This window comes from Aquarana catesbeiana, linkage group LG09 (assembly GCF_042186555.1).
Source record: "Aquarana catesbeiana isolate 2022-GZ linkage group LG09, ASM4218655v1, whole genome shotgun sequence".
NCBI lineage: Eukaryota > Metazoa > Chordata > Amphibia > Anura > Ranidae > Aquarana > Aquarana catesbeiana.
In genome coordinates this window covers 1,425,836-1,441,804 of record NC_133332.1, presented here as the reverse complement: position 1 = coordinate 1,441,804, position 15,969 = coordinate 1,425,836, and the positions used below count along the sequence as shown (strand labels likewise).

Here is a 15,969-nt window from a genome sequence, read left to right as displayed (position 1 = left end):
GCCAGACACTGTAGAGGTCTCACCACCAGATCTCTCAAATTTTTGAGCGACTCCAATAACTGAAATATGACTTTTGGGTGGAGTCCCCCTTTAATTCTCATATTACAAGGATATACACATACATGGTCACACTAAATACACGGGAAGACTTCCAGCCATGGCCATAGACTAGAGAGAATTGTTCTGTGAAGTCATTTTCTTCTCTTCTGTATCTCTCCTATAGAGATGATGATGTGGTTGTTGTGCCCCCTGCAGGTCATCTACTTCAGACAAGGCCATGAGGCGTACGTCCGGGCCGTCAAGAAAGCCAAAATCTACAGTGTTAATCCACAGAAACAGCCATGGAATAAAACCGAGCTCAGGGTAAGTCTGCAAATTATTCCACCTGTGATTGGAAGTCACAGCGACTGCCAACCTTTCCTGGATCACAGCTGAACTACAAATCCCAGCAAAAGAACTGTTTGATAAATGGTCCCCATCAGAACCCCTCCTTACATCAGTGTCCCCATCAGAACCCCTCCTTATATCAGAGCCCCCCTTAGGACTGTAAAGCTTACAGTGTGACTGTAGCAGGACGGGGGGAGGGGAGGGGCTCTGATGGGGACCCTGATGTAAGGGGGAACTGGATGGAAGAAGCTCTCTCCTCCTGGTAATGTTGTGGCAAGTACCTGATTGGTTGCTAGGATGACAGCAGCCCTAGCTTGGTTGGGTGGGGGGAGGGGAGGACGTGGAGACCATAGGCAGCCTCATCCTTACTCCTGTGAGGGTAATGCCACTCATCCCAACTGCGGGCCGGGTAACATAGCGAGCTGCAGTTTCCCTGCTGTATACAGTTTGTGCCCAGCGGATGGCACTGTGGCCTCCTCTCCATACAGATCTGCCCAGCGGGTGGCACTGTGGCCTCCTCTCCATACAGATCTGCCCAGCGGGTGGGACTGTGGCCTCCTCTCCATACAGATCTGCCCAGCAGGTGGCACTGTTGCCCCCTCACTCCATACAGATCTGCCCAGCGGGTGGCACTGTGGCCTCCTCTCCATACAGATCTGCCCAGCGGGTGGCACTGTGGCCTCCTCTCCATACAGATCTGCCCAGCGGGTGGGACTGTGGCCTCCTCTCCATACAGATCTGCCCAGCGGGTGGGACTGTGGCCTCCTCTCCATACAGATCTGCCCAGCGGGTGGGACTGTGGCCTCCTCTCCATACAGATCTGCCCAGCGGGTGGGACTGTGGCCTCCTCTCCATACAGATCTGCCCAGCGGGTGGGACTGTGGCCTCCTCTCCATACAGATCTGCCCAGCGGGTGGCACTGTGGCCTCCTCTCCATACAGATCTGCCCAGCAGGTGGCACTGTGGCCTCCTCTCCATACAGATCTGCCCAGCAGGTGGCACTGTGGCCTCCTCTCCATACAGATCTGCCCAGCAGGTGGCACTGTTGCCCCCTCTCTCCATACAGTTCTTATGCAGTCACCACAGCGTGTGATTAAAGTGATTGTAAAGACAGATTATGTATTCTATGAATTAAGATCATAAACCTGTGTGCCCTCCCCCTCGCCCCCCCTAATACTTACCTAAGCCCCCTCTCCATCCAGCAATGTGCACAGGAGCCTCTCCTCATTGGCTGAGACACAGTAACAAGAGCCATTGGCTCCGACTGCGTTCAATAACAGCCAATGAGAGTACAAAATATTACAGAGCCAGAAAATATGACGTTTGGTATTAAAAAAAAATGTAATAAACCTTCATTATCACCTTCAGGGAATAAAACATTTTGTATATCTTCTTCCAGAGATGTAATATGGAGAGGGGAGAAAACTCCCAGCATCCAATTCACTCTATAAAACACTATGAAATGAAGGTGTGCAGAGCGGCCCCTGGTGGCAGAGCGGCTCCCGGTGGCAGATCGGCTCCCGGTGGCAGATCGGCTCCCGGTGGCAGATCGGCTCCCGGTGGCAGAGCGGCCCCCGGTGGCAGAGCGGCCCCCGGTGGCAGAGCGGCCCCCGGTGGCAGAGCGGCCCCCGGTGGCAGAGCGGCCCCCGGTGGCAGAGCGGCCCCCGGTGGCAGAGCGGCTCCTGGTGGCAGAGCGCCTCCCGGTGATCAGGGGTCAATAAACACTTTTGTATTCTTATTTCCAGGAACAGGAATTCTTGAAGGTTGTGGGGATAAAGTACGAGGTGGGACCCCCTACAATGTGCTGCCTGAAACTGGCCTTCATAGACCCCACATCCGGCAAGATGAGCGGAGAGTCCTTCTCACTCAAGTAAGTCAGTACCAGCTGTACCCGATACCCGTCCTAAACTGCTAAACCACTCTGTGCTTTCGTATTTTTGTTGAGCCCTCCATCTCCATCTCCATCTCCATCCCCATCTCCATCTCCATCCCCATCCCCATCTCCATCCCCATCCCCATCCCCATCCCCATCTCCATCATCTCCATCTCCATCCCCATCCCCATCCCCATCTCCATCTCCATCATCTCCATCTCCATCTCCATCCCCATCCCCATCCCCATCCCCATCCCCATCTCCATCCCCATCCCCATCCCCATCTCCATCATCTCCATCTCCATCCCCATCTCCATCCCCATCCCCATCTCCATCATCTCCATCCCCATCTCCATCCCCATCCCCATCTCCATCCCCATCTCCATCTCCATCATCTCCATCTCCATCCCCATCCCCATCTCCATCATCTCCATCATCTCCATCCCCATCCCCATCTCCATCCCCATCCCCATCCTCATCTCCATCCCCATCCCCATCCCCATCTCCATCTCCATCCCCATCTCCATCCCCATCTCCATCTCCATCTCCATCCCCATCTCCATCTCCATCTCCATCCCCATCCCCATCTCCATCATCTCCATCTCCATCTCCATCCCCATCTCCATCCCCATCTCCATCTCCATCTCCATCTCCATCATCCCCATCTCATATGTTGTTCTATGACGTGTCTGAATTCTTTGTGATTGATGTGACTTTAACCCCCTTTCTCCTGCCCCCAGGTACCACGACATGCCCGATGTCATCGATTTCCTCATCCTCTATCAGTTCTATAAAGAGGCGCAAGAACGCAATTGGCAGATCGGTATGTGGTTTTAGTTGTTGCACCATCTGGATGGGAACTCCAGGCTGGCAGATAAATGCACACGTGACCTGTATTGTACCACATGTGACCCGTATTGTACCACACATGTGACCCGTATTGTACCACATGTGACCCGTATTGTACCACACGTGTGACCCGTATTGTACCACACATGTGACCCGTATTGTACCACATGTGACCCGTATTGTACCACACATGTGACCCGTATTGTACCACACATGTGACCCGTATTGTACCACATGTGACCCGTATTGTACCACACATGTGACCCGTATTGTACCACACATGTGACCCGTATTGTACCACACATGTGACCCGTATTGTACCACATGTGACCCGTATTGTACCACACATGTGACCCGTATTGTACCACACATGTGACCCGTATTGTACCACACATGTGACCCGTGGTACGTATTATGTACCGAAGGATGTGTAGTTGTGTTCAGTCTTGTGATCCGGACAGCACAGTCAGGTCTTTATCCTCCTGCAGAATACAATGCAGTTTAGATATTCAGCCTGGTCCAGGACATGCCCACCCTGTGGTTAGGATTTAGACATTCAGTTTTCCAATGGTCATCCTCTGACAGGTGGAGTCTTCCGCCCGTGATCCTCCGGACGGGTGGAGTCTTCCACCGGTCATCCTCCGGACGGGTGGAGTCTTCCACCGGTCATCCTCCGGACGGGTGGAGTCTTCCACCGGTCATCCTCCGGACGGGTGGAGTCTTCCACCGGTCATCCTCCGGACGGGTGGAGTCTTCCGCCCGTGATCCTCCGGACGGGTGGAGTCTTCCGCCCGTGATCCTCCGGACGGGTGGAGTCTTCCGCCCGTGATCCTCCGGACGGGTGGAGTCTTCCGCCCGTGATCCTCCGGACGGGTGGAGTCTTCCGCCCGTGATCCTCCGGACGGGTGGAGTCTTCCGCCCGTGATCCTCCGGACGGGTGGAGTCTTCCGCCCGTGATCCTCCGGACGGGTGGAGTCTTCCGCCCGTGATCCTCCGGACGGGTGGAGTCTTCCGCCCGTGATCCTCCGGACGGGTGGAGTCTTCCGCCCGTGATCCTCCGGACGGGTGGAGTCTTCCGCCCGTGATCCTCCGGACGGGTGGAGTCTTCCGCCCGTGATCCTCCGGACGGGTGGAGTCTTCCGCCCGTGATCCTCCGGACGGATGGAGTCTCCCGCTCGTGATTCTCCGGACGGATGGAGTCTCCCGCTCGTGATTCTCCGGACGGGTGGAGTCTTCCACCGGTCATCCTCCGGACGAGTGGAGTCTTCCACCGGTCATCCTCCGGACGGGTGGAGTCTTCCACCGGTCAACCTCCGGACGGGTGGAGTCTTCCACCGGTCATCCTCCGGACGGGTGGAGTCTTCCACCGGTCATCCTCCGGACGGGTGGAGTCTTCCACCGGTCATCCTCCGGACGGGTGGAGTCTTCCACCGGTCATCCTCCGGACGGGTGGAGTCTTCCACCGGTCATCCTCCGGACGGGTGGAGTCTTCCACCGGTCATCCTCCGGACGGGTGGAGTCTTCCACCGGTCATCCTCCGGACGGGTGGAGTCTTCCACCGGTCATCCTCCGGACGGGTGGAGTCTTCCACCGGTCATCCTCCGGACGGGTGGAGTCTTCCACCTGTAATTCTCCGGACGGGTGGAGTCTCCCGCTCGTGATTCTCCGGACGAGTGGAGTCTTCCACCTGTAATTCTCCGGACGGGTGGAGTCTTCCACCGGTCATCCTCCGGACGGGTGGAATCTTCTTACTGATTTGTTTTTGTCTCTATTTCTGCAGGGGACCGTTTCCGCAGCATCATTGATGACGCCTGGTGGTTTGGGATGGTGGAGAGTCAGCAGCCCTTTCAGAGTGACTATCCAGACAGCCTCTTCCAGTGCTACAGCGTCCAGTAAGACAACTGACCCCTTATATAACCCACCATTACTGTTGTCACTCTGCCTGTGCTCTCATTGTATGACTGACCCCTTATAGTGACTATTGACCCCTTATAGTGACTATTACCATTATGCATCACATCACCCGCACTCTCTGTATGGAGTCCAGCCGTATGCTGACACTGCTCTATACACTCGGAGAGATCTGGGCAGTGTATGGACCACCATGGGTGATCTGGGCAGTGTATGGACCACCATGGGTGATCTGGGCAGTGTATGGGCCACCATGGGTGATCTGGGCAGTGTATGGGCCACCATGGGTGATCTGGGCAGTGTATGGACCATGGGAGATCTGGGCGGTGTATGGACCATGGGAGATCTGGGCAGTGTATGGACCATAGGAGATCTGGGCGGTGTATGGACGAGATCTGGGCAGTGTATGGACCATGGGAGATCTGGGCAGTGTATGGACCATGGATGATCTGGGCAGTGTATGGGACCATAGGAGATCTGGGCAGTGTATGGACCATGGATGATCTGGGCAGTGTATGGACCATGGGAGATCTGGGCAGTGTATGGACCATGGGAGATCTGGGCAGTGTATGGACCATGGATGATCTGGGCAGTGTATGGACCATGGGAGATCTGGGCAGTGTATGGACCATGGATGATCTGGGCAGTGTATGGACCATGGGTGATCTGGGCAGTGTATAGGCCGTGGGAGATCTGGACAGTGTATGGACCACCATGGGTGATCTGGACAGTGTATGGGCCGTGGGAGATCTGGGCAGTGTATGGACCACCATGGGTGATCTGGGCAGTGTATGGACCACCATGGGTGATCTGGGCAGTGTATGGACCACCATGGGTGATCTGGGCAGTGTATGGACCACCATGGGTGATCTGCGCAGTGTATGGACCATGGCAGATCCGGGCGGTGTATGGACCATGGGTGATCTGGGCAGTGTATGGACCATGGGTGATCTGGGCAGTATATGGACCATGGATGATCTGGGCAGTGTATGGACCATGGGAGATCTGGGCAGTGTATGGACCACGGGAGATCTGGGCAGTGTATGGACCATGGGAGATCTGGGCAGTGTATGGACCATGGATGATCTGGGCAGTGTATGGACCATGGGAGATCTGGGCAGTGTATGGACCATGGATGATCTGGGCAGTGTATGGACCATGGGTGATCTGGGCAGTGTATAGGCCGTGGGAGATCTGGGCAGTGTATGGACCACCATGGGTGATCTGGACAGTGTATGGGCCGTGGGAGATCTGGGCAGTGTATGGACCACCATGGGTGATCTGGGCAGTGTATGGACCACCATGGGTGATCTGGGCAGTGTATGGACCACCATGGGTGATCTGCGCAGTGTATGGACCATGGGAGATCCGGGCGGTGTATGGACCATGGGTGATCTGGGCAGTGTATGGACCATGGGTGATCTGGGCAGTGTATGGACCATGGGTGATCTGGGCAATGTATAGGCCATGGGAGATCTGGGCAGTGTATGGGCCATGGGAGATCTGGGTAGTGTATAGTCTGTGGGAGATCTGGGCAGTGTATGGACCACCATGGGTGATCTGGGCAGTGTATGGACCACCATGGGTGATCTGGGCAGTGTATGGACCACCATGGGTGATCTGGGCAGTGTATAGGCCACCAATGGTGATCTGGGCAGTGTATGGGCTGTGGGAGATTTGGGCAGTGTGTGGACCACCATGGGTGATCTGGGCAGTGTATGGACCACCATGGGTGATCTGGGCAGTGTATGGACCACCATGGGTGATCTGGGCAGTGTATGGACCACCATGGGTGATCTGGGCAGTGTATGGACCACCATGGGTGATCTGGGCAGTGTATGGACCACCATGGGTGATCTGGGCAGTGTATGGACCACCATGGGTGATCTGGGCAGTGTATGGACCACCATGGGTGATCTGGGCAGTGTATGGACCACCATGGGTGATCTGGGCAGTGTATGGACCGTGGGTGATCTGGGAAGTGTATGGACCGTGGGAGATTTGGGCAGTGTATGGACCATGGGAGATCTGGGCAGTGTATGGGCCATGGGAGATCTGGGATCTGGGCAGTGTATGGGTCATGGGAGATCTGGGCAGTGTATGGACCATGGGGGATCTGGGCAGTGTATGGACCATGGGAGATCTGGGCAGTGTATGGACCATGGGAGATCTGGGCAGTGTATGGGCCATGGGAGATCTGGGATCTGGGCAGTGTATGGGTCATGGGAGATCTGGGCAGTGTATGGACCATGGGGGTTCTGGGCAGTGTATGGACCGTGGGAGATCTGGGCAGTGTATGGACCATGGGAGATCTGGGCAGTGTATGGGCCATGGGAGATCTGGGCAGTGTATGGGTCAAGGGAGATCTGGGCAGTGTATGGACCGTGGGAGATCTGGGCAGTGTATGGACCGTGGGAGATCTGGGCAGTGTATGGACCATGGGAGATCTGGGCAGTGTATGGACCATGGGAGATCTGGGCAGTGCATGGACCATGGGAGATCTGGGCAGTGTATGGACCATGGGAGATCTGGGATCTGGGCAGTGTATGGACCATGGGGGATCTGGGCAGTGTATGGACCATGGGAGATCTGGGATCTGGGCAGTGTATGGACCATGGGAGATCTGGGAAGTGTGTGGACCATGGATGATCTGGGCAGTGCATGGACCATGGGGGATCTGGGGAGTGCATGGACCATGGGAGATCTGGGGAGTGCATGGACCATGGGAGATCTGGGCAGTGTATGGACCATGGGGGATCTGGGCAGTGTATGGACCATGGGAGATCTGGGCAGTGTATGGACCATAGAAGATCTGGGCAGTGCATGGACCATGGGGGATCTGGGGAGTGCATGGACCATGGGAGATCTGGGGAGTGTATGGACCATGGGAGATCTGGGCAGTGTATGGACCATGGGAGATCTGGGGAGTGCATGGACCATGGGAGATCTGGGTAGTGCATGGACCATGGGAGATCTGGGCAGTGTATGGACCATGGGAGATCTGGGGAGTGCATGGACCATGGGAGATCTGGGTAGTGCATGGACCATGGGTGATCTGGGCAGTGTATGGACCATGGATGATCTGGGCAGTGTGTGGACCATAGGAGATCTGGGCAGTGCATGGACCATGGGAGATCTGGGAAGTGCGTGGACCATGGGAGATCTGGGCAGTGTATGGACCATGGGAGATCTGGGCAGTGTATGGACCATGGGAGATCTGGGCAGTGTATGGACCATGGGAGATCTGGGCAGTGTATGGACCATGGGAGATCTGGGCAGTGTATGGACCATGGGAGATCTGGGCAGTGTATGGACCATGGGAGATCTGGGCAGTGTATGGACCATGGGAGATCTGGGCAGTGTATGGGCCATGGGAGATCTGGGATCTGGGCAGTGTATGGGTCATGGGAGATCTGGGCAGTGTATGGACCATGGGGGTTCTGGGCAGTGTATGGACCGTGGGAGATCTGGGCAGTGTATGGACCATGGGAGATCTGGGCAGTGTATGGGCCATGGGAGATCTGGGCAGTGTATGGGTCAAGGGAGATCTGGGCAGCGTATGGACCGTGGGAGATCTGGGCAGTGTATGGACCATGGGAGATCTGGGCAGTGTATGGACCATGGGAGATCTGGGCAGTGTATGGACCATGGGAGATCTGGGATCTGGGCAGTGTATGGGTCATGGGAGATCTGGGCAGTGTATGGACCATGGGGGATCTGGGCAGTGTATGGACCATGGGAGATCTGGGATCTGGGCAGTGTATGGACCATGGGAGATCTGGGAAGTGTGTGGACCATGGATGATCTGGGCAGTGCATGGACCATGGGGGATCTGGGGAGTGCATGGACCATGGGAGATCTGGGGAGTGCATGGACCATGGGAGATCTGGGCAGTGTATGGACCATGGGGGATCTGGGCAGTGTATGGACCATGGGAGATCTGGGCAGTGTATGGACCATAGAAGATCTGGGCAGTGCATGGACCATGGGGGATCTGGGGAGTGCATGGACCATGGGAGATCTGGGGAGTGTATGGACCATGGGAGATCTGGGCAGTGTATGGACCATGGGAGATCTGGGGAGTGCATGGACCATGGGAGATCTGGGTAGTGCATGGACCATGGGTGATCTGGGCAGTGTATGGACCATGGATGATCTGGGCAGTGTGTGGACCATAGGAGATCTGGGCAGTGCATGGACCATGGGAGATCTGGGAAGTGCGTGGACCATGGGAGATCTGGGCAGTGTATGGACCATGGGAGATCTGGGCAGTGTATGGACCATGGGAGATCTGGGGAGTGCATGGACCATGGGAGATCTGGGCAGTGTATGGACCATGGGAGATCTGGGCAGTGTATGGACCATGGGAGATCTGGGCAGTGTATGGACCATGGGGGATCTGGGGAGTGCATGGACCATGGGAGATCTGGGGAGTGCATGGACCATGGGAGATCTGGGCAGTGTATGGACCATGGGGGATCTGGGGAGTGCATGGACCATGGGAGATCTGGGCAGTGTATGGACCATGGGAGATCTGGGCAGTGTATGGACCATGGGAGATCTGGGGAGTGTATGGACCATGGGAGATCTGGGCAGTGTATGGACCATGGGGGATCTGGGCAGTGTATGGACCATGGGGGATCTGGGCAGTGTATGGACCATGGGGGATCTGGGCAGTGTATGGACCATGGGGGATCTGGGCTGTGTATGGACCATAGAAGATCTGGGCAGTTCCATGGAAGGACATGTCTTCACCATTCACTGAGCCTCGTGTTTTAGTTGGAACTGATGACTGCCATAAAAGTTCTAATTCTTCATTTCCTTTTCCAGCTGGGATAACAATGAGCGGGAGAACATGAGCCCCTGGGACATGGAGCCCATTCCTGAAGGCAGTAAGACTTTCTTCCATCTGTTGATCATTCACTGAGGCCATGCAAGGAACCCATTACAGCCATTTATGTTAGGAGATGAATTGTGATTGGCTGCTGTGGGTATCTGCGCCTTTTCTCAGTGACTGTGCTGTGTGTTCTGTGATTGGTCCCTTGTGATCATTGTCTGTATTTCAGCACTTTTCCCTTTTCTTCCTCTGCAGTATCTCTGCCGGATGAAGTCGGTGCCGGGGTCCCGGTCACAGAGGAGGAGCTGAAAGCTCTGCAGTATAAACTGGAGGAGGGAGAGTGGGGGTCGAAAACCAGAGATGAGGTGTGCGAGCGTGTCATCCGAGGAATCGACCAGCTGCTTACACTCGGTGCGCTATTGTTACTACTTATTTACTGAACGGTCTGAAAGTCGTGTTGTGGTTTCCTTTTATTCTTCCAGTGCCGTGTGTGAGGAGTCGTCTGGCTGCTGCAGGCAAATATCTGCCTTACAGATTATATACACTATAGCCAAAAGTCTGTGAACCCCTGACCACCACATCTGTATGAGTTTGCTGGAAATCCCATCCCAAAACCATGATCATAACATCCTCTACTCTTCTATCACAAGATTTTGGAGGGTGTCATTTTGTGAGGTCAGGCACTGATGTTGGATGACCTGGCTGCCAACTGGTATTCCAAATTTATCCCATAGGTGTTCAGTAGGGATGAGGTCAGGGCTCCGTGCAGGACACTCGAGTTCCTCCACACCAAACTGATCAACCCATGTCTTTATGGAGCTGGTCCAAACTGGTCAACCCATGTCTTAATGGAGCTGGTCCAAACTGGTCAACCCATGTCTTTATGAAGCTGGTCCAAACTGATCAACCCATGTCTTTATGGAGCTGGTCCAAACTGGTCAACCCATGTCTTTATGGAGCTGGCTTTGTACACATGGACACAGTCGTGCTAGAACAGAAAAGGGTCTTCACCAAACAGTTGATTTCTGTACAGGTGGAGAACAGGAGCTGATGCCTTCTTTAACCCACCTCATTACAGTTATGTGACAGGGAGTTGGTGTTGTGTGTGCAGATGGCCGCCATTTTGTTGAAGTTCACCAAACTGTTAGGACAAGGTTGGAAGAGCACAATTGTCTGCAATGTCTTTGTAGGATGGAGTTTTATTAGGAATCTCCACTGGAGACACCTGAACTCTGTGGTTGAAGCCCTTCTCTGAGATCAGGCTTAGAGCTCTGTGTGAGTCCTTCCATTGGATTAGACTTTTCTGTTTTTATATATGTATATATATATATATAATTTTTTTTTCTTTGTGTTCTCTCTATCCTTCATTCCTCATACCATTTTATATATACGGCAATAAAGAATGAATTAAATGAATAAAGTTTTTCAATATTGCAGCAGCGCTATATGCCCAAAAATTGTTAGGGCACACTTTTCAGTAAAGTTCATGAAGTTCAATGACTCCAGTGGTGAGGATCCTACAAGTGGGTATTGCTGTGTTCTGTGAGGGTAGATATTCCTACACCGCGTGCGTGGAACCCCCAATGAAAACGCACTCACCAGAAATCCAACCAATATCCACCTTGAATAATAATAGCAGGTCTGCACCACTTTCCAAACGACCACCAGATGTCAGTCTTACTCTTGGTAGCTCCAATGAGATATGTGGGAGAAATGGAATGTCCACATTGCTAAAACACTTTATTAAACCATCCAAATATCCCCCTTAAGTAACATGCGCACCAAAGAATCATTAAAAAAGAGCAAAAAATAGAAAAGTGCACTGTGCCTGTTGCGTCCTCCAATCGGAAAAGATATCAGGAGCGTCCGCTGTGTGTGACCACAGCCACACGCTTCCTGATTCCTCTCTGGTCGTTGGAGCGCATGCGTCACTTCCGGTGCGTCACGTCCCCGGGACGTTCCATTTCTCCCACATATCTCATTGGAGCTACCAAGAGTAAGACGGACATCTGGTGGTCATTTGGAAAGTGGTGCAGACCTGCTATTATTATTCAAGGTGGATATTGGTTGGATTTCTGGTGAGTGCGTTTTCATTGGGGGTTCCACGCACGCGGTGTAGGAATATCTACCCTCACAGAACACAGCAATACCCACTTGTAGGATCCCCACCACTGGATTCATTGAACTTCATGAACTTTACTGAAAAGTGTGCCCTAACAATTTCTGGGCATATAGCGCTGCTGCAATATTGAAAACTTTATTCATTTAATTCATTCTTTATTATAATTTAACACTTAAGTAGCTGCCGTTCACATTTATTTACTTATTTATTGATTTTGTGTTGTATATGTACTGTTGGGTATATTGTAGTAGGCGCAGTATATATATATATACACCCCCCCATACTCCGACACACATATATATAATTACAATGTACATTTCTATATACCCCCAATACCATTGCTATATACTCCTGTGCCATTTATGATTTGTATATTAAATGATTGTAAATTCTGTGCCGTCAGATTTTGCCAGCCCGTTCAGCGTGCCGGTGGACCTCAGCGCCTATCCCCTCTATTGTACGGTGGTGGCCTATCCTACGGATCTGAGCACGGTGCGGAAACGTCTGGAAAGCCGATTCTACAGGTGAATGTTGTGTGATTGGGGGAGGGGCCTTCTTAAAGTGAACCTGTCAGCCACTTTAAACTTCTGCATGTCCTTCCTCCAGGATGCCGGCCGTTGCCTTCTTTAGCCTCTGTGTGCCTCTCTGAATCTAGAGTCACTTTGTTAGAAGAGGGGCTGACTTCAGGATTAAAGTGTCAGTAAAGCTCCGGGGATGTTTTGAGCTTCAGGTGACGGAACGCTCCGATGTGTACAGCGAACGCTCCGATGTGTACAGCGAACGCTCCGATGTGTACAGCGAACGCTCCGATGTGTACGGCGAACGCTCCGATGTGTACGGCGAACGCTCCGATGTGTACAGCGAACGCTCCGATGTGCACAGCGAACGCTCCGATGTGTACAGCGAACGCTCCGATGTGTACAGCGAACGCTCCGATGTGTACAGCGAACGCTCCGATGTGTACAGCGAACGCTCCGATGTGTACAGCGAACGCTCCGATGTGTACAGCGAACGCTCCGATGTGTACAGCGAACGCTCCGATGTGTACAGCGAACGCTCCGATGTGTACGGCGAACGCTCCGATGTGTACGGCGAACGCTCCGATGTGTACGGCGAACGCTCCGATGTGTACAGCGAACGCTCCGATGTGCACAGCGAACGCTCCGATGTGTACAGCGAACGCTCCGATGTGTACAGCGAACGCTCCGATGTGTACAGCGAACGCTCCGATGTGTACGGCGAACGCTCCGATGTGTACGGCGAACGCTCCGATGTGTACAGCGAACGCTCCGATGTGTACGGCGAACGCTCCGATGTGTACGGCGAACGCTCCGATGTGTACGGCGAACGCTCCGATGTGTACGGCGAACGCTCCGATGTGTACGGCGAACGCTCCGATGTGTACGGCGAACGCTCCGATGTGTACGGCGAACGCTCCGATGTGTACAGCGAACGCTCCGATGTGTACAGCGAACGCTCCGATGTGTACAGCGAACGCTCCGATGTGTACAGCGAACGCTCCGATGTGCACGGCGAACGCTCCGATGTGTACGGCGAATGCTCCAATGTGTACAGCGAACGCTCCGATGTGTACAGCGAACGCTCCGATGTGCACAGCGAACGCTCCGATGTGCACAGCGAACGCTCCGATGTGTACAGCGAACGCTCCGATGTGTACAGCGAACGCTCCGATGTGTACAGCGAACGCTCCGATGTGTACAGCGAACGCTCCGATGTGTACGGCGAACGCTCCGATGTGTACGGCGAACGCTCCGATGTGCACAGCGAACGCTCCGATGTGTACAGCGAACGCTCCGATGTGTACAGCGAACGCTCCGATGTGTACAGCGAACGCTCCGATGTGCACACAGCGATCCGCTCCGATGTGCACGGCGAACGCTCCGATGTGTACAGCGAACGCTCCGATGTGTACAGCGAACGCTCCGATGTGCACAGCGAACGCTCCGATGTGTACAAGGAACGCTCAGATGTGCACAGCGAACGCTCCGATGTGCACAGCGAACGCTCCGATGTGTACAGCGAACGCTCCGATGTGTACAGCGAACGCTCCGATGTGCACGGCGAACGCTCCGATGTGCACGGCGAACGCTCCGATGTGTACGGCGAACGCTCCGATGTGTACGGCGAACGCTCCGATGTGTACAGCGAACGCTCCGATGTGTACAGCGAACGCTCCGATGTGCACAGCGAACGCTCCGATGTGTACGGCGAACGCTCCGATGTGTACGGCGAACGCTCCGATGTGTACAGCGGCCATTTATATGAATTGGATTTGCTTTTTGGGCGTTTTGGAACTTTTGAGATGAGCGTCTTCTCTGCGTTTGGGCCCCTTACTGAACATTTTTTGGGGCGTTCCATCGCCTGGCTAGTGGGCGGGGCCAAGCTGCAGTGCATCACGTCATCCTTATGTTGGCACACTTCCTGGTCTGCTCTGCAGTCATTGGTGATGGAGAGGTCCTCCATCCTCAGTACTCTCAGCCCCCATGTCATGGTATGGTGGGCTTTACACAGAATTCTGTTGGCTGCTCCGGAGAACCTCGCTGTCATGGGCTGGGGGGGGGGGGGGGGAGGGGACATACATAAGGATCACATGTAATGATCCGTGTCTTTGTGTGCGGAGCCAGGCAATCACATAACCAGCCAGACAGGATCATCCATAGACACGGGTTACCCTACTAAGAGCATGCATACAGCACTGGCAACACCCCAATGGACATTGTAGGCCTGCAGGTCGTTGTCAGACCAGGAAGAGGGCGTCCCTGGCAGGATCAAAAGAAAGCAGTTAGTAAAATGTATAGTGAAGAGTTACGTGTGATTTCTGTTTTGGGATTACTGACCCTTTAAATCTTTCCTATTGCCACATTCTTGTCCAACGAGTGACTCAGTGACACAGGAAGTACACCTTTGTTAGTCCGGGGGGGTTAGTGTTTGAGAAGTCGGGCACCTAGTGTTCAGGGAGGCACATAGAGTTGGGGGCAGTAGTTGGAGAGTTGGGGGCAGTAGTTGGAGAGTTGGGGGCAGTAGTTGGGGAGTTGGGGCAGTATATGCAGCCAGGTTCGGGTGTCCCTTGTGGGACCTTCTACAATCTTCTGGCAGTGAGACTCTGTGGCTCTCGGTGTTGTGCATGACTCCTCTTATTGAACTCCTCTTATTGAAGTTCTCCTGACTCCTCTTTTTGAAGTTCTCCTGACTCCTCTTTTTGAAGTTCTCCTGACTCCTCTTTTTGAAGTTCTCCTGACTCCTCTTTTTGAAGTTCTCCTGACTCCTCTTATTGAAGTTCTCCTGACTCCTCATATTGAAGTTCTCCTGACTCCTCATATTGAAGTTCTCCTGACTCCTCATATTGAAGTTCTCCTGACTCCTCATATTGAAGTTCTCCTGACTCCTCATATTGAAGTTCTCCTGACTCCTCATATTGAAGTTCTCCTGACTCCTCATATTGAAGTTCTCCTGACTCCTCATATTGAAGTTCTCCTGACTCCTCATATTGACGTTCTCCTGACTCCTCATATTGACGTTCTCCTGACTCCTCATATTGACGTTCTCCTGACTCCTCATATTGAAGTTCTCCTGACTCCTCATATTGACGTTCTCCTGACTCCTCATATTGACGTTCTCCTGACTCCTCTTATTGACGTTCTCCTGACTCCTCTTATTGAAGTTCTCCTGACTCCTCTTATTGAAGTTCTCCTGACTCCTCTTATTGAAGTTCTCCTGACTCCTCTTATTGAAGTTCTCCTGACTCCTCTTATTGAAGTTCTCATGACTCCTCATATTGAAGTTCTCCTGACTCCTCTTATTGACGTTCTCCTGACTCCTCTTATTGACGTTCTCCTGACTCCTCTTATTGACGTTCTCCTGACTCCTCTTATTGACGTTCTCCTGACTCCTCATATTGAAGTTCTCCTGACTCCTCATATTGAAGTTCTCCTGACTCCTCATATTGACGTTCTCCTGACTCCTCTTATT

At 53.3% G+C, this 15,969-nt stretch overlaps 1 protein-coding gene across 1 annotated transcript in view; it reads left to right on the top strand.

Annotated features, from left to right (window-relative positions):
• Positions 1-15,969, top strand: part of BRWD3 (bromodomain and WD repeat domain containing 3) — a gene marked incomplete in the record, with an annotated part of 101,270 nt that overhangs the window by 59,172 nt on the left and 26,129 nt on the right. Inside the window, 7 exon segments of the mRNA XM_073598049.1 lie at positions 256-363; positions 2,133-2,257; positions 3,001-3,083; positions 4,890-5,001; positions 9,851-9,912; positions 10,113-10,268; positions 12,383-12,503. Coding sequence (XP_073454150.1) covers positions 256-363; positions 2,133-2,257; positions 3,001-3,083; positions 4,890-5,001; positions 9,851-9,912; positions 10,113-10,268; positions 12,383-12,503 — 767 coding nt within the window.